Below are 20,362 nucleotides of genomic sequence, written 5' to 3' on the forward strand. Positions count from 1 at the left end.
TGTATCCCACCTCTCTTTATATGAAGTGCACTTTTATTTATCAGAAATCGAAGAAAAAGATTAGTTGGGTTGTGTTTTTTTTTCCATAGTATTATTATGTTTTTCATCATTTGTAGCCTACTTATATCATGTTAGGTTCATCGACAGTTTAACACCTTATAGACTAGTTTATTTTTTTGTCATGCGCACATGTTACTTTTAGAAACTATTGAGAGTGGAATAGCAATTAAAATATGATTATATGGTTTGGCACATTTTGTGCCTCAGGGTTGGAAGTCATTGATAAAGGCCAGGTCCCATTAAGAAAATGACTTTAGGACAGAACATAAGTCGAGCAAGAAACCTGGAGCTTTGAAAATTCATTGCAGCAGCAGCTGTGGAACAAGTGAAAGGTTGATGGCAAACTCCCATCCAACATTCAAACTAACAGCTCCCTTTTAAGTCCTTCTGAGCTTCATTAATCCCCAAACGCCTCAAAAACTTGGATCTGTGATTTATTTTACTTTTTATTTTTCTTGATACCTTTAGGGCATCAGGAGTGCATCTGAAGTGCGGAGCAGAATCAATACTGCGCTATAAAGTGAACCTCAGTTTTACATCAAACTCTACTTTCCCTGACCGACAGTCGTGCGTGTTCCTCGTGTGTGGGTTTGAAAACACATCAAGCTTCTCAAGTTGCGGACACTGTTTAACATCTACAATCAATAAAACATACATAATGCATTAGAATGCAATGTTACATGCAATAATGCATTTGTTATCATGGTCACTAGCTGCCATTAGCAACACTATCCAACCTCCCCAAAGCCAACTTAAAATATTTAAGCCATTTATTCTGGCCACATTTGAAGTACAACAGACTCTTTCCATAGCGAAGCCACCGTCTTTCAGTTTAAGTGATCATTGTGTTCTAGAGCGCCTCCCTTCTTCCTTTATGACCTAAAATCCTTAAAATCCTACAGGTTTAACGCTGGCTGAGTGATTTAGCTGTTAATCGCATCCTAGAGACAGTGTATCTGGACCATTAGCCCCACTACACTTGACTTCATCTAATTTAGTGGCATTACAGCTTGGCTAGCCGAGATAACATCTTATGCCTTTATTAACTGTGGATTACCTGCTGTGGCCCCACTGTTGACTCATTTCAATCTGCGCTAATATTAATTCTTATCGCTTTGTGATTTATCGTTGGCTGATCTTAGTGTTTTTTCTTCTTTCTTTCTCTTTCAATGCCGATTAAAATACATGAGGCGAAGAGTCTCTATATCACATCGATGAAGCTGACAGATGTATCATGAATGCAATAAAATGTTTTTAATTAAGTAAATAACATGTTTTTGAATTTCAACATTTTACATGTTACATCATCCAATCGCATGTGGTTAATTAAACCAATCATATTAACCGGAGAGAAAATATACAGTGAAAGCAATTGTTCTTCTGCCTTTTTGTTCAGAAATAATCATTTTCCACACTCTTTAGTTAAATGTTGTGTAAACGAACCAAACTACAGTATTAACTATTTGACATTGAGGTGACGATTAAATCAAATTGAATCTCTTTTCAGTTAATAAACACGGCTATGAAAGAATCCATGCAAATTACTAACCCAGCAATGTGACTGTCTTAGCAACACAGATTCCTCTTTGGTTTGTGTCGACACATTGCTGTTTTATCGGCGATGGTTAGTACAGTTCTTCCTTGGCACATGGCTGTTCGAATTTTGCGGCTTCACTCTTACGGTTTTTCAGATATATCTGAATTAATAAATCATGCTGTTTTGTGTTTGAATATGGCCTAATATTTGTAAAAAAAAATATGCCTGTTTAAGTGAAATGTACTGTATGTATTTTTTTTCCTAAATGCAAGCATAAAAATGGCTAAATGAACTAAAATACAAATATAAGCCATGAAAGGGATAAGTCAGATTTCTCGACATGATGATTCATGAGATGTATTCCATTGTAACCAGCATGGTCAAATAAACTAAACTAAACCGAACCAAACCAAGTTCTTTGACATCCCCATCAGCAGTGTAGTCCATCAACAGGGACTTACCCCGTACTTGGTGCCGTGAGGCCAGTTCTGGTCGGATTTCGGTGATGAGAAACGTAGTAGTACTTAACTAAAGAGTTTGGCTTCTCAAAACAATATGCATTCCAAAAAGTAATACATTTGCATGACTAAAATGCCTCCTCGAAAAAAATCAGACATCACAAATCGCTCGGCTTTACTTTCTCTGACATCATATTAATGCGGGCAATCAGCTGTGTATGTAATGAAAATGACTGCGGCCCTCTCATCTTCATCGCTGTAGAACACATACCTAAACAAGATGTCTGCCATGTCGCGGCGGATGCATCTTCATCCCACACATGACAATGGACAGCCAATAGCACACATTCGTAATTTTCTCAATCCAATTCATTCTCAATCCAATTAGCAAAAACGAAAAATGCTAACACACAACATGTTTTTTATAGTTTGATAGTTTTACATGCAGATAACAATTTGAAATGCATATACTATATATATCAGAGCATTACTCATACAACTTGCTTTGTGTTAACATCTTAACATCAGCGGGTGTAATTCCGTTTCCAGTTGCCATTTTGTTTAGCTCACAAATAGGATGCTATCAAGGAAAGACATTCTCTGATAAAAAATACATTAACAACACAGTTGCACTCACGCAAGGTATTAATTATGCGCTAAGATGCGCGCCGTATCGTACGCTAACCGAAGAATGCACACAAACCAAGGCAAAATTGTACATTTTCAACCTTAACCGGAAAACATGCTAACTGGGGCAGATGCTAACCGAGGTTCCACTGTAGTTTATATGCAAATGCAACACAGCTGGTAGAATACAAGGGCCGGTGAGGAAATGACTGGGCAACACAGAAGGTTTAGAGAGATTAGATGATTTACTGTATAATCAGACAATGCAGCACAAGTTTAAACCTAACCAAGAAACAACTATGTATGATGACTCAAATGTTTTTGATAACAATTTAAACAAGCAGGTTTGGATATGAATGACTTAAAAATAGAAGCCTGTATTCCAAAATAATTTGTGATGTTTGTCCCCCACGTGCAGTTGTAATAATGTAACACCTGTATTTTATACATGACTTTGTCATCTCACATAATCACATTATTTTGTTCACATCTTATTAGAAAATAGCTAATAATGACTAACATTTAGATAATGTGCAATACCACCTATACAAAGCACAATAAGATGAAATAGTCACTAATAGTTATTAAGGTTGAATTAAAAACATTGGATTATGTATTAATTATATACACATTAATATAAAACACATCTACATTTAAAGGCATCTAAATGATGAATCAGAAATAAACTTAACCCTGCCTGGATGTGTTGATGTGTGGATGGGAATTGCCTTAATGACTTCTGGACAACTTTTTTTTTCAAGCGGGAGACATGAAGGAGAGTAAAATATGCTGAACACGTGTCCCAGATTCCCGAAACATTTTGATACGCATTTCTTAACACTGTCAGCTGCTATGCTCTTTAAACATTCACAAAAATCAGTGCCATTGGTACTTGAGCCACATTGTAGAAATGAAATGTGAGTTGATGCGGGCACTGCCTCATATCCACCTATGATGACTGGTGTAAACTATAAAAATAACTTGCGGTGGCAAAACCTCAGTTTTATGATTTTATTGGCATTATCGCGAGAAAGATTTGAAGTGACTCCTAGTCAGGTAGGGATGGCTGAGATGTTTAATTTAGCCTCGTAAAATATGTCCAGTCCAAAAAATATAATATACGACACTATTCCCATGCTGGATAAATGCCTTTTGCTGTTAAGCTCAAAGGACTGTTAAGGACGTGATACAAACAAGGCCACATCTGGCTACTGATAAGTACACTCTGTAGGCTTCTGCTGCAGCTCTCAAGCTTCAGCTGTGGACACAACACATGCATTTGCAGAACATTATTTTCCAATTTGCCTGTCTCAGGGCTTTGTCCTAATATTATATTGAAGATGCTTTCCTTGATCTTTGACAAATGGATAAAACAGTGCTGGCAGTGGTGAACACAGGTGGCGGACAAAAGTTGACTTATCAGTCAGGTAAAGGGTTAAAGCCCATTAGCTTTAAAAGCTGAGCTGTTCATACACTATAGCAGCTGTTCCCTCTCCCAGCTGGATTAACTGGCAATGCCCTACACTTCGACTAGTGTTACTATTAATGTACAAACACTGGCATGGGATCAAGTCATTTTCCATTCACGTTACATTTGCACTTTGTCCCACCTTGCGGCTGGGGGATTTATTTATCTGTACTGTACAGATTGAACTCGAAACAGAAACCAACGAAATGCAAAAAAACAAAGAGCAGTGGCACATACAAGCATATTCAAGAGTCAAATTGCATGCTGAGTATGACAAATTCATAGATGTTTGCAGGTCTGCACTAATACTGAAATTCCTCCCTGCCCCTCACGCCGCCCCCCTGACAGTTCAAGGCCCAGGGGGCCACCCCACTATTTGAGAAGCACTGCTGTAAGGCAACCTATTCATTGTCACACGCATCAAATACTTTGGACCTGGGCTACGTTAAATTACACCTTCACTGCCCCATGCAGTTAGAGGTTGGGTATAATGGCAAAGTGTAGTAAAATGGGTAAAGCCTTAATGAGAAATCTGCAGATGACTTAAAGAAATTTTGCAGCTTCTATTGCGAGGCAGAGCAGCGGCTTCGGGATTTTAAAGAACCTGTAACATGACAGAGACACAAAGAGCGAGTATGATCAAGGTGTACGAGAAAGACACAGAAGCTTTGTGAAATAGCTGCCAATAATTTCCCGAGCAAAATAATTGAAGGGTTAAGGCTTCCTCAATCGTTCCTCTGCTCTTCTTTCTTGTACGTTTTGTATACACTCCAGTTGAAATATTGCAAGAATTTACATTTTGCACTGTTGGATCTTACGGATGTGCTTAGTACACCTTCACCACCAACAACGATTAAACTGAAATAGGCTATTCAGCAGCTCATCAAAAGTTTAAGACCACAGCCTTTAAAAGCCACAATCTTGGCAAAAATATGGATTCAGTGTCATTTTCTGTCAGGTATCCACACTGTCATGATCTCTTGATGGCAAAGGCAAAAAAGCTTTCTCTCTTTGAGCGTGGTCTTATTGTTGAGCTGCATTAGCAAAGCCTAACGCAGCACAGCATTGATTGTTTGATATATACTGTAGATATTTTGTCATACCGCTAATTGGCGAGTGATGCCGGCTCCCAGCATGCATTTTGGTACTTGTTTTGCAAAAGTTTGCTGAAGTTATATGCTTATAGTTAACACAGTTGTTTATTATTGTACTAGTTTCCCTATTTGTGTTTACTTACCTTTTTCCATGTTGCGCTGTCATTTTTCTGTTAGCACCACGATTGTTGGTCGTGTTCTGTCTAATGACTCACCCGTTTATTTCTCTACGTGACAGTGTCACTGTTAGTTCAGTGTTGGTGCTTCCTTGCCAATGCAAGTAACACTGAGCTTGCTCAGACTTTGCGGGACGAGTATATACTAATTTCTGATGTCAAGTCACAGGCCGCAAAATATGACGCGGTGGGCTGCAAAATATGACGCCGCAAATGTCCCGCGAGTCCGAGACCACTGACTTAGAGCCTCCTTAAGATTGAACAGTGCAAAACGTAAACTATTGCAATTTTTCAACTGGTCTTAAAAATTTGATCAGGAGTGTTTTTAAGGATATATATTAGACTGTTCTTAACTCTTCTCCCGTGCTTAAAAATTATCTCGGCAAAGACATGGCACATCCCAGTACAACAGACTTAATTTACTTGTTTAATTAATCAGGTTTTATTAAGTTTATCTGTTATTATTTATGAGGTTATATCTCATCAAAACAGTAATTTGCTTCCTATCAATCACAAAACACAAGAAGTAGCAAGGGCATGTTTAATAATTATCTTTAATCAACTACAATGTAAAACATGCTCTTCATATTCTTCAACTTCTGCTGGATCATGCACACTCTCACAGCAGGCTTCTAATTGGACAATATTGTCTTTGTATGTGTTTTAATAGAAAGTAGTTCAGGGCTCGGGACTGAGATGAATCCTTCTACTTTTGTTCATTCTCAGCAAAGCATTGTGCCGTAAAAGCTGCTACTTTTTTCTTAAACTTTGAACCCTGCGGCTTATACAGCGGTGTGGCTAATTTAAGACCATGTGCTAATCTCGTGACCTCTCCTTTATTTCAGAACTACTAATACTCATTTAAATACTGTGCCACTTGCGAGTCAGTGAGGAAACGGTAGCTCTTTCTTTGGCAGGAGCAATCACGAGGAAACTCACAACAAACTTGTCAACCCATCGGAAATCGGATGTTATTACTGAATATAACAGTCTGACTCATGGTGTCATCTTAGATCAAAGGCTAAAATCATCACACAGCAACTTACCACTCAAAAAGTAGCTCAGGAATATACAAGATAAGTACCAGTACGAGTTTAAAATTAAAAAAAAACAGCAACTATTTTAACTTCTTCCCGTAATGCATTATTCCCAGCAGAGCAGTTCATTGGCTGCCAGGCCACCAGAGGGAGCTCATGAGCTTGGGGGCTCCCAACTTTCAGGACTGTCAGCAGCTCATGAGCTCGCGAGCTCCCGAGAAGAGAGTGAGCTCATGAGAAGTTAAAATAGTTATTGTTTATCATTTTAAACTCATATTGGTACTTGTCTTGTATATTTCTTGGCTACCTTTCGAGTCTTATGTTGCTGTGTGATGATTTTAGCCTTCAATCTAAGATGGCACCGTGAGTCAGACTGTTATATTGAGTAACGACCTCCTGCGATTTCCAATGGGTTGATAAGCTTGTTGTGCGTTTTCTCATCGGTCATGATTGGCTCCTGTCAAATACAGAGCTGCCTGGTCCTAGCGGACTCCTTTGCACCAGAATATGTCTTTTTATGACACGGACATGTGCGGCTTATAGTCCGGTGCGGCTTATATATGTACAAATCTGTTTTTCTCTCTAAATTTAGTGGGTGAGGCGTAAACACCGGTGTGTCTTATATACCGGAAATTACGGTATATATTTTCTTTACTCCTCAAATATGCCTTCGTAATTAGATCATATTTTGCAGCAATTCCTGCTTATTGCAGGAATTCTTTCCATCTGGGCCATGAAGTACCCCCCCCACCCCCCACTGTTATCAGTTTTAACGGACTGTCAATACTTGTACAGAACGGAGAGCGTGGAAATCAGCTTAGTACCAGCACAAGAGAACATTTGAGTACAATGTAGCCAACGGAGGAAGGGCCATTCCCAGCACAGCGTTGAAAGCGAAAGAATTATTATCTCATAATTAACAGGAAGCCATTTCCACTGATTTGCACACAACATCTGAAGGTATTTTGGGTCATCAAATGTTCCTTTGAATTGTCCATTTAAAGCAAGATAGATGCCTGGCGCTTGGTTGGTGTTTAGCTAGATACTGTAGATAGATCTATCGATGGATGGATGGATTGATTGATCACGTATGTGGCATAGCAGACAACACTGATAGCTGAGGTATTTTCCCCACAAAGGAGCACTTACCAGGCTCATTTACATCACCATTGCTTCAGACTGGAAGTCATCAGGCTGCAAAGAAGGAGACATCCATGCCAGCACAGGCTGATTATAGCTATAATATATGAACCCTTATTGGGTGATATCCAGAGACACAGCTGACGAGGCTGGGTTTGGTTTTACTGTGCTGTAAGTGTCACATATTAAGACTTTTACAAGTGGAAAATGTTGATTGTACTACGGTATATCTTGTAAAGATTGGATCCACTTTAATATCTTCGAGTTTTTGCAAATGCTCATCCACCTATTATGGTGATAGAACTTGATGTTCCTAACGTCACTAGATTATGAAACAACATTAACAATATTTAATAGCGAAAATGTCTGATTTGACGTGATATACTGTATGTGGTTGCAATGTATGCGGTTGCAAATATTTATTTTCCACTATGTTAACTCATGTCTGGCAAACATCAAATATCACACAAATAAGAAATTTGCTGGTCCCACGTTGTTCACAGCCACTGCTCTGATATAATTATTGTCCCTAACTGTGGAGTTTTTATTCAAAATTTGTTTGCATCTATGGTCTAAGCAAAGAAGGGCTGAACTAAAGTAGGCTAGCTGAGCTAGCATATTACCAGAGGTCTCAAATGTTGCTAGTTTTAGACAGTTTAGGTCAGACTGGTTTTATGTTATTTACTTATTAACCGTATTGGGCAAATGACTTTTGTTAAAAGCAATTGTATTAGCAACAGAATTACTCTTTCACAAATGTAATTAATTAGCAGGGAAAGTATTTATTGTGTTACTTTTGGAAAAACCTCCATCTGGCCGGTGACATTGACAGGTTACCATATTAGTGCACAAAGAAACGACCTGCTTGTGTTTTGTTTTGATGTTCGGAGTTCCAATGTCCGTAAATGCACCTCGCGTGTGATTGGTGGAGAATGAGGAAGTGTAGTGTGGAGATGTTGGAACTGAGCACTGCTGTTTACATGTTAAGGTCAGAATAAGGTTAAACAAGAGAATCAGGCTAGTTGTAATGTTTGAAATCGTAATTCATTACTGTTATTTTTAAGATTGTCACTCCCATCACTGCTTATCAATGCCTGACATCAACATGTCTAAATGTCAATTATTTTCTGTCATGCCTCCCCCCAGGGGACAGAAAATCGATACCAGCTCTTCATGCTCTCAAATCGATTCTCAAACCAAAATATTGATTCTTTCGATACTTCAGACATTTGCGGTAATGTCCGTCTGAAACATTTGTCAGTTGAAGTTTTGACCGATCATAAACAGCGCCATGTGTGACTTGGCAATAAAGTTTTTATTCTTAATGCATTTCCAAATAATTTATCATTTATTTGAATGGTTTCATTATTTTTACAAATTTTCTCTTTTATTGTTTAATATACCATTTTCACATATTTTATATGATTTTGTCTTTTGTCTTTTTTTCTCGCTGTATATTAGCTTAGCTGTTTTAAATCACCCCGCTACCTCAGTATGCTTCAGGATCTAACATAAATAAATACAATAAGCTTATTATAAATAATTATTATAAATAATTTAGTCATTCATTCATTAATGCGTTATTTAATTGATAATTTAATTAAATGTTGTGTATTCCTTATGCTATGATATGAAATACACTACTTCTGAAAATTTACCAGACGCATTCGGTGGATTTGCAAGGGAGCAATATCGGATCGGTATTGCCAATACCAGCCTTAATTTTACTCAGTATCGGATCAGAAATGAAATCCTGGGTATTGCACATCACTAATTCCTGCCTTTGTTCCACACAGACACACAAAAGTAAAAAAAAAAAAATACCCTTGTTAAATAAAGAATCTTGTCTTGTTATATCAAGGACAAGTGCATACAGTGGTATCTCCAAGGTAATTAAACAGAACTAAAGGTCTGCTGTGACTGGATGGTTTGGCAGGACTTGGCTAATGGTAAAGCTAATTAAAGTGTGTTTTAGCCCCCTAATGAAACTCATCTCCTCACCCGCAAGTTCAGCACAACGGCTTCACAGGTCCATTGGGCGTTTCAGCATTATGATGGTATTTTTTTTTATCTTTCTGTCTTCTCCATGAAGACTATTTTCCACAACATTGCAAATGTGAGAAGATGTTTTGTTAATTACTTAGTGTACACATTTCAACACCAATTTTTTCGGTCACATGTCAGCGTTCTTTATTAACAAAGTTCATTTTATGTACAAATAAATGGAGGTAACCTTTGGACTACTGAGCACTACCAGCAATCGTTTTTTCCTATGATATGCTTGAGTTACTGGTAGTGTAGTGGTACTCAGCAGCCAATGTGAGATCAATTCCCACTCAGTGACTGCAGGTGTTAATGTGAGTAGTTTAATAGTTGCTTATTTATATGTGCCGTCTGATTGACTGTGTGACCAACAGAACAGAATTATTTATTATTATGTTGTCAAATGAATTGGTATTTAATGGCCAATGCAACATTAAGGTAAGAGGTTTACATCGAATATGTAACAGTAAATGCTTTTATTGTAGTTTTTCCAGTCACCTCAGGTATATGAGGGTGGGTACATGTCATACTGGGGTCTATTTTGATGACATCAGGCTCAAATCGACAGGGTATCTGTCCGCTTGCAGTCACATTGGCGGATATACACTTCATATTTGTTCGATATCCTGATTAATATCTGATTTTAATCCAAAAAGGATGAAGGCTTAATTTGGGTATGAGGAGATCTAATTTAATGGGAAGATTTTCTATGAGATTTGCGAGTTGAATACTTTGAATGGGGGCACATTTTACTGTACTAAGTTATTAAGTCAGGTCCCGAGTGGTGTCAAAGTCCAAATTGAGTTGCAAGTCTGACGATATTGTCAAATCCAGTCCAAAGTCATCAACACTTTGACTCGAGTATACTGTACACTTCTGGCTGTCACAAACTATTGCTAACAATAACTCACTATTACTGAACTCCCAGTAAGGTCTTCTCTGCTGACCTAATCTTTACCAGAAGCACTGACCAACATTTAAAACTTAAATTGTAATATTTTATTCCATTGAAATATGCAAATTTATTTCCAACAGCCAGTACCCCGCCTGAAGTCAGCTGGGATGGGCTCCAGCATACCCCAGCGACTCTAGTAAGGACAAGCTGCATAGAAAATGGGTGGATGGATATTCCCAACTAAGTATTTTCTTCATTTCGCATCATATTTCTTGGCTGCATTGTTTCCAGTAGTGTATGTGTATATTGGATTTGTTTTTGTCCAATCAGATTTCAGATTCTATGTCTTCCTATATTCAGAATCAGGACTGCTGGTCCATGTCACATACACACTATTACCAATGGAGCTGTTTTATATACACATAGACGCTGTCTAAGATAAGCTCACGTCACCTTTTTCTGTGTGTGCGTGTTACATCGGTTGTGGCTTGCATTTTTGTACAGTTACAGGGCGCGGTATACAGTAGTATGTTCAAATGCCAGCACCCACATTGCAATACCCAACCGTGCCAGACAGCACCGTTAACCAATTGCCTATAGATTGTTTATCTTTTCTTTTGGAGTATAAATAGTGAAATCATGATTATAAGTAGCATCAAGGTATCTGCATAATGTAGGCTCCCTTTTGGTGGCAATAAGGATGACGTTTCCCAAGACAAGGCTCACTGTACATCCATTAGGAAAGGATTTACTTAATGTGTCTTTGTGAGTGGCAAATGTTTGTGATTGCGTTTGCAAGCCCATTATAGAAGCAGCTCTGAATTCCAGTGACAGCAGACAGTCTGACAGACATACTGGCATTCTGGCATTTAATACAGTTTAGCCTACAGCATCAATAAACAGTCCTCACCTTTTGTTGCAAGGCAATAAAGCAGCTCACAGATAATGCCTTTGTAGCCAAACTATTCATGTAGATAACTGAAAATATGTGCATGTGTTTTGACTATTTTTAGAGAGGCAGAAAATTGTGCATGTAAATACGTTTAGTAAACAATATGTCCTTTGTTGATAAGATATCGAAGTTGAATGCTTTTACCCAGATAACTGCTCCAAGTCTGTCTTTGTGCTTCAGGTCTGTGTTGCTGTTGGTCATCTGGAAGTCAGCTAAAGACAGTGATTTATGCCTGGGGTTTCATGCAGAATAGCCTCATTACACACAGCCATTTTGAGAATCAGCAGATAATTACAGTATACATCATAGACCTCGTGGGGCCCAAAAGATTCAGTCCATTCCACAGGCATATAATCTAGGCCACAGGGCCTCAGAAATGGAAAAAAATGAATGGTATAATTGTTTAGGATAGTGTTTGCTCTTAATTTTGCTATAAATCCTCATAATACAATGGTGAAATGATGTCTTCAATGGCTCTTCAGTGACAAGTTAGTATAGTTAACATATAGTCTAATGGTGTATCCTGATTCAGTACAAGCAATAAAATACACCTGCTCCTTTTAGACCTGTACAATAGGTTTCAAATAAATGAATACTACTTAAAAAAAAATGACTGACACTTTTAAGTATTTTGCTTTCGTTCTGAGTTGACTTCATACTGCACCCTGGTGAAACATTAGATATCTTTGGACCTTTATACAACATTACTCTTGTACTAGAAATGACAAAGACACCGAAGCTAAATACAACTTGCTAACAATTTTTTCCCCTAATCTTCCTTAAAGGGAACATTAACTCGTGCCCGAACTGAACTGAACCCTGAATATCTGGACCTTCGTCCCCGAGCTGAGCTGAACTCTGAATACTGGACCCCTTGCACGCCCTTAGTGAGTACAAATGGTCCCATTTACTGTATCATGAATCACATCATCTCATTAAATTGTATATGCGTAAACCCACATGCATGGGAATTTTGCTTCTGCCATGTAAAGTTAAAAGGAATTCCCATTTTTTCCCCATTCAACCATGCTTAGTCTAGTTTGGGAGTCAAAAATGTTCTTCCTTCTTTCCCATTCCAGGAAATTGTGATTTATTCCAGTTACAACTTCATTAGGTTAATTGCCTCATGTGATGCAAATATTCCTATTTTTACTTGAGTAATAAGCATTTGTCTCATTACCTCCATGCGTGGAAAAAACAGTCAAACAGATAGTCATTTGGGGGTTGGAGGAGATTGCTCTGTTGTTGCACATACACACTGGTGATGCTTAATGATGTCAGTTTCTCTTACTTGCCATTATCAACTACAGCGTATAAACAAGAGGAAGGTTTCTTGTGAGCAAGGCCTCTTATCATATTCTCCCTCCATTATAAACTGCAACGTCAAGTTAGTTTACTTGTGTGCATGTGTGATCCTCTTTTATTTTGTTGATTCAAATCGACTGTATATACACCTGGCCAAGGATGATTGCCCACAACCAGGGCAATAATGACCGATTGTGACACCACTGCACTCCACACGTACACCCACACGTAACATGCATACAGTATAAAAGGTCCACAAGTATAAAAGAGAAGCACAGACAAGCGGCATCATAATAATTCCTGCAGGGTGTATATAAACCAGTTTTCTCACCGCTTTTGATTCATCCTATATACAGTACAACATGCCAACATAAATGTTGCAATAATAGCCTGTTGGAAGCATTTTTCTTCTGAAGTAGGGATCAATCACTTTTTTGTATTACAGTAAACTAGCCCAGCTTGCTTCAATGAAAAACTTGTTGGATATTTGTTTGTTTTTTAGTTTAAAAAACTTTAATTTCTAATCATATAATTAGTGAATGTAAGTGAGTGTGAATGGTTGTCTGTATGTGCTATGTAACTAACTGGCGGCCAATGTATTGGGGACCCTGCAACTCACCCAAAGTATGCTGGGATAGGCTCCAGCTCACGTATTACCCCAAAACATGAATGAATGTGCACTTTAATAACAATAATTAAAATAACAATCAATAATAATAGTCTATCTATCTATCCCCCCCGTTCCAAAATACAAAGCATAATAAAACATCAGATAAAGTAAAAAAATGGAGATAAACACCAATTTACAAATTACTGATCAGTTTCCTTATTACCCCAATTTTCTAAAATTTTTGAGAAGCTATTTAATAACAGGTTTGACAAATTTAATAATAACAACGAATTACTAGCAGATAGTCAGTACGGATACAGAGCTAACAATTCAACTTTTATGGCACTGATTGAAATCATGGACGAAATTACTAATGCTATAGACCACAGAAGGTGTGCAGTAGCAGTATTTATGGATCTTAAAAAAGCCTTCGATACAATTAATCACAATATTTTAACAACAAAATTAGAAAGGTACGGAATCAGAGGATTAGTTTAGAATTGGGTTAAAAGTTATCTAGCAAACAGGAAGCAATTTGTAAAGCTAGGAGAATACACATCTGGGAGTTTAAATATTATGTGTGGAGTACCCCAGGGGTCAATATTGGGACCAAAACTTTTACATTTGTATATCAATGGCATTTGTACACACACAAGAACTCATTAAAAAAGTCAAGGATGAAATGGTTATATTAAAGTCATGGTTTGACAAAAACAGATTACAGTATCCTTGAACTTAAGTCAAACTAAGATAATGCTATTTGGAAATAGCAGAAAGGATGCGTACGATCAAATAAAAATAAACAAAGTGGATATTGAAAGAGTGAAAGAAAATACATTTCAGAGGATTATAATAGATGAAAAAAATAGTTGGAAATCTCATATCAAAAATATACAACAAAAGGTGGCGAGAAATACTCCACACTTTTAGTGTTCTGTGGTATTGCCATATCTAACTTATTGTGTGTAGATAAGGGGCAAGAACTATAAAAGCAATCATCACTCACTCGATGTACTGCAAAAAAGATCAGTGAAGATAATTCATAACACCGCGTATAAAGAACATACAAATCTTTTATTTTTAAAATCATAGATACTAAAATTTGCTGATTTAATACATTTTCAAACAGGTAGAATAATGCATAAAGTTAACAATAACTTGTTACCCAAAAACATCATACAGTATTTCACTACAAAAGAGGAGAAATATGATCTTAGAGGAAAATGAAACTTAAAACACTTACATGCGAGAACAACGCTGAAATCCCACAGCATTTCAGTGTGCGGAATTCAATTATGGAACAGATTGAGTAAGAAACTCACTCACGCAAATTTAAAAAACAATACAATCAGTTGATGTTTGCTAAAAATAAGGCAGAAGACAGATTGTTCTGTCATGATTGTTTTTTTTTATTGTTTATTATTTATTTATTATTTCAGTTATTATTACATAGAAAAATAATACATGGAATACATGAAGTGAATAAATGTACTGCATTTGTACTGCACAAGATATGAAATGGATGAGGGGTAGGATTAAATAAGCCTTGCTTCTTCCTACTCCTTTTGGACATGTGGAACTGTGAAATGATTCATGAGATGTATTCCATTGTGACCTTCATGCATGTTCAAATAAAATTAAACCAAACCAAACCAAAGTTAAACACAAATTACGCAATGAGAAGTATTTATTTCCTTTGCAGAACAAAACTGTATATCGTTTAGACCCTCGATACTACCTGCCCAAGCAGCTGGACAGGACAGGTAAAACAATAAAATAAAATAATGAAAGAATGGGATTAATTGCTACATGTAACATTATGTGAAGACTTTGTGGTTAAAGGTGTTGATTTGTTTTTCATGCCGCAGTAATATCCTCATTAGTTGTACACACATTAAATATTTATCACCTGTGCTTTTGCGGATTGACTATCAACATGTGGGGATTGCTCACAAGACAGCAGTACACATATACTGTAAACATAGAGAATGGAAGTCTCACCTTCCCAAACCCCCAATAGGCTGGATACAAGCCCTCAGGTACAGCCTTGTGCTGCACTGATTAGACCATAGTGACTCCGCTGAGCACAAGAGGTCAAACAACTGCACATCTACAGAATTCGCCAACAATATTCCCGGTCTGCTCTGATATTTTATCCCTCTGTGGTTGTGAGCAGAAGATGCCTTTTTTGATTTAAGCCTTCCGGCCCTGCCCACACAATAACAAAACACTCCCGAGGCCATGCTTTATTATTAAAAGCAACTTCCAGCATACTGGGAACACAGCAAAAGCAAACTTCTTCTGTGATGTTCCATTAGCAGCCTCATCCACACTGGTAAATTGAGAAATTGCTGCTTTAACAGATTGCCGAGACAGCCCTGTTTTGTAGTTGTCTGTCAAACACACATCTGATTGATACAACAGATTGATGCTTTGTTTATCAAAACAGCTGTCTACGCATGCTGTATAATGCGCTTATGTTTCTCAAATGCAACACATGTACAACTGACCTGAAGTGCTTCTTTCGATCACATTTTTTTCCCAAAGTTTTTTCAAGCAGAAACTGAACTTGTTTTGTTTTTGCTACGTAGTGCGTTTTCCTGGTCTTTGGTCTTGTGAAACACATCAAAATGCTTATTAAACAACAGCAGATGCAGCATCTCTGAATATCTCAAGACGGTCTCTGCTAGGATTGTCTTTATTGTCTACAAAGTTGCAAACATGTTACCCAATTTGGTATGCTGACCTGAAATAAAAAAATATTAAAAAAAGAATGGAAGCATCTCTACATAGTCGATGCAATAAATATGTCCTAAAAACTACAATTTCAGTATTAATAAAATACATTTTAATTTGTGCAATACAGTAATCCTCGTTTATTGAGGTTAATTGCCTCCAGACCCGACCATGATAAGTAAATTTCCCCAAAGTAGGATATTTTCTTTATAAAACAAATATTCTCATAGTTAGAGCACAGAAAACCTGTTCACAACCTTCTAAATATCTCCTTATGCATGCATGGGTTTTCTCTGGTACGCTGGCTTCCTCCCACATTCCAAAAACATGCATGTTAGGTTAGGTTAGGTTAGATCTATTTAAAAAAAAAAAAAGAATTTTAAGACATAAATAAGACTTTTGCTCATGTGTGTTGTAGTGAATGTCTTCTGGACGTGTGGACAGGAAGTGACGGGAATTCAGAGTTCAGTTTTATCGGGATTTAACAGTAGCCTGTGTTATTATTATGATTATTATTATTGTTATGTTATTATCGTGGCTGTTGTGAGATGATTCAAACCTGCAATAAAAGCCTGTTGTTCCGGCGATCAAGTCTGACCTTTGTGTGCCTCAACGAACATTACTGACACCTAGTGACCAGTGCAGAATACTACATAGCATCACGTCTTTGAATGCATCTTCTGAATGCCTTATATTTGTATTTCAGTTCATTTAGACATTTCTATGCTTGAAAACCTTTAATTTGGCAAAATGCACTACATGCATTTTGCTAAATATCATTATTTTAACAAATAGGCCGTATTCAACCATGAAATAGCATGATTTATTAATTCATATACAGTAGTACCTTGCATAACGTTAACCTCCTTTTACGTAAATTCCACTGAACGTAAATAATTTATGTAAAGTTTTTGCATCGTATTACGTAAGAAATTCCACATAACGTAAAGCGTCACGTTGGTGCAAGTTCAGAAATTCGATTTGAATAGGTCACGTGACAGAGAGAGGGAAACATTTTCCATGACGAACAGAGTACACTTGGTGACGCCTTGTGACGCTTCACGCTCTCATTGGCTGATTATCGGGGCACCGCCTACGCTCTCATCTCATTGGTTGATTATCGGGGCACCACCTACGCTCTCATCTCATTGGCTGACTTATACAGTGCGTACGTGAGTTTGTGTGAAAGACAGGCTTCTCCCTTCAACCTCCCTTCCTCATCGTAGTCGCCCTTAAACTAGTTGCTTGTTTTTGTTGTTCAGTTTTATTCATTTACAGTAATCTTATTTATTACCTTATTTTATATTGGAATGTTACTCTACTATGTTTATGCTAACGTTTTCTTACATTTTCCCACCATATTTGGTGGACTTTGAATATTTTGAAGGGCCAAAGGGGTGAGTTTGGGAAGATCTTGGAACGGATTAGGCTATTTACATGTATTTTACGCTTCGTATAACGTAAAAACCCTATAGCGTAAACTTTCTCGGAACGGATTATTTACGTTGTAGGGGCATCTACTGTATTTTTTAAAAAACATGATAAAGCGAAGCAGTGAAATGTAAACCTTGAAGTGGCAAGGGGCGACTGCACTTTACTCCTCATGAACCTAACACAGTCAACTATTACCTTGATCGTTGTCATTTCACTTAAGACAAATTTTCTAATCAAATAAAGGGACATAATATGATTAGTGAAGCATTTTACACAAAGCTTGCAAAGTCAATTCTTGTCAGACACCTTACCCAAGTATCCAGTCTGAGATCTCTCTGGCTCTGTTAAAGCACTGTGCTGTTTGGTTATTAGGCCTCACTGGAATGAGGATCCTCAAAGAAAACACACTCGTGTGTACGCACACATACAGACTGCCTTACCACCTTTCTTCCTACCCAAGAGGGAATGATGACTCTCATTATCGCCTCATAGCAAGTTGGTCACAGTGCCCCTACACAGCTGCCCTATTAAGTTAGCCGACAGTTTTATTGTACTGGTGGTCGATAAGTTGCTTTTCCTTTGTCATTGGGAGTGCATTAGGGAGTTGTTGTATGACGGAGGGGTCGAGAGAGTGGCAAGAGCCAATGTGAAAAGATACAGCTGGCAGAAAAGATTCATTCAATGGTTGGAAAACCTTTGGGGCCAACTGTTGAGCTGTTCTCAGCTATTTCCCTAGAAACTCTTTGCTCATTAAGCCTTTAAACTTCTGAAAATTAAAAGGGATGGTGGGGCTGAATATCATGTGATATAGATATAATTTACACAACAAATTGCATTCCTGACAGGGCAGATAAGTATGATAAAGAACTGAAGTCAACTTGTCTCATGCATGTTCATTTAATTTTTTTGTTGTTGTCCAGTCCTGTTTCGTTAGGATAAACATCGCCACCACTTTTTTGACCACTTCCTAGAATACATTCCAAGACAATGTTAGAATTGAGCTTTTTCTGACTGTTGCATTTTTAAAAAATGCTTTGAGTGGTTTACACTGAGAACCCATTATTTAATTTACGCCATAGTCACGCACTGGTGGTAAGACCTAGACTGACGTAAATGTGACTGCCAATTAGTGCCTATGGCTTCTCCGACCACCAAACATTAATTCACATTTATATGCCAGTGTGGGCTGCACTGGAGGCAAAGTGGGTGGACGACTGGGTCGGAGAAAGCGGCATTCAAAACGCCAACCCACCAGTTTCTGGGCGACTTGCTCTACCTTCTGAGCCACTGCCGCCCACTGCTGCTTAAAAATGTGGCCCAAGGTCTGGCGGTGTTATAAGTACAGCTAACTAATTAGTAATTCCAAGAAGAAACCAACCATGATTGACATGAATATTATGCTCATAATTGCCCTGATTAGATTGAAATGTTCACTCCTCTGATAACCTCACATTTATGTTTTGTTGGCTCATTATGAGCAAACAAATATAATTACAGCATCTTGTTTTTGTTGTTCTTTAAAATATCCTATTGTTGATATTTCACAGTACCCCTCACTGGACAAATAACCAAGTCATCAAAATAACTGTACAAATAGGAGACAGTAATGTCATATGTGCATTAGAAAAAAAAAGATAGCGCCAGTGCTGTTAGTACTGTAGGTTCTTCATAAAACTTTTTTTTCATGCTTTAATCCTAAAATATCTTCCTGTGCAAAACTCTAAATTGTACTATGCAAAACAATATCCTTCCCTTCACAATATTATTTCCCTTTTATGAATCATGTAAAGGATTTTTGTTTTGACAGCAGCAGCATTTGTGCCGATATTGCATTTGCTGCCTCAAACGTTGCGGTTTCACATTGCCAACAGCTATTTGTTTTACACATGGGTGTAAAGCAATGATCCTCAAACTAATTATACACAATAGTACACAAACAGGGTACAGGAGACCACCTGAGAGATGGGTCTTGGTCTGCTTGGCAGCGGACTATGGTACTGAGTGAGGCAAGTGTGCACTCCGGCCGCAAAAATGCATCAAAACATCGGCTTTCATGTCACTAAATTCTATTGATTGAGTGATTCTGTTTCTCAGTATACATTCTTGTCTCCATTCCAATAAGTATGAATGCCAATACAATTTTACTCCTTCACTATTCCTTCATTCTGAATTTGACTTGTGAACTTTGTTATGGAGATAGACGTACCGCAGTTGTCCAAAAGTGTATCATTTGCTGTACATGACAAACACTTGTAAAAACGTTGACGACACTACTGAAAATACTACACACCAATAAATGTCTGAACTTTTGGGCCTTAGTTATTCATTCTTCACTCAGGGGCTTGTAAGATTTCAAAGAGTATAAAATAAAGTGAAAGTTTTCAAAAATGTTCACACTACCTAGCAGAGAGTAGTAAAAAGTGGACACCCATCTAAAATACAAAAATAATGGCCAAGACCTGGATTAAGCTGCAAGGGCTTTGTATGACACACTACTTACTCTTCTTAATGTTCGACTTTCTCTGAAGGTCAGTGTGGCCATTAGCTAGATCAGCCTAATACCGCATGGCCCACCTTTCCACTATAATTCTTCACACCTCTCCTCACGTTTCTTGCCCCTGACCCAAACAGAAAAAGTGACAGGTCTGAATTTATCTTCAAAGCTAAGATGCCGATTAGGTAACTAACAACTGATCATATTAACTTCACTAGTCTGAGACGTACGTCAAAATAACATGTGCCCATTTGTCCTCCACCCCCTTACACCATCTTTCTTTTTATCCTTAGCTT

At 37.7% G+C, this 20,362-nt stretch overlaps 1 protein-coding gene across 11 annotated transcripts in view; it reads left to right on the plus strand.

Moving 5' to 3' along the window:
- LOC129178071 (protocadherin-9) overlaps positions 1–20,362 on the plus strand; it is a 237,926-nt gene that overhangs the window by 67,281 nt on the left and 150,283 nt on the right. For 6 of the 11 annotated variants that reach the window (XM_054769814.1, XM_054769812.1, XM_054769813.1 and 3 more), the window contains exon 3: positions 12,273–12,374. The exons of the other annotated variants lie outside the window; for them this stretch is intronic. In XM_054769814.1, coding sequence (XP_054625789.1) covers positions 12,273–12,374 — 102 coding nt within the window. The remainder of the gene's footprint in view (positions 1–12,272; positions 12,375–20,362) is intronic. 11 annotated transcript variants of the gene reach the window in all.

The sequence above is a fragment of the Dunckerocampus dactyliophorus genome, chromosome 3, assembly GCF_027744805.1.
Source record: "Dunckerocampus dactyliophorus isolate RoL2022-P2 chromosome 3, RoL_Ddac_1.1, whole genome shotgun sequence".
NCBI lineage: Eukaryota > Metazoa > Chordata > Actinopteri > Syngnathiformes > Syngnathidae > Dunckerocampus > Dunckerocampus dactyliophorus.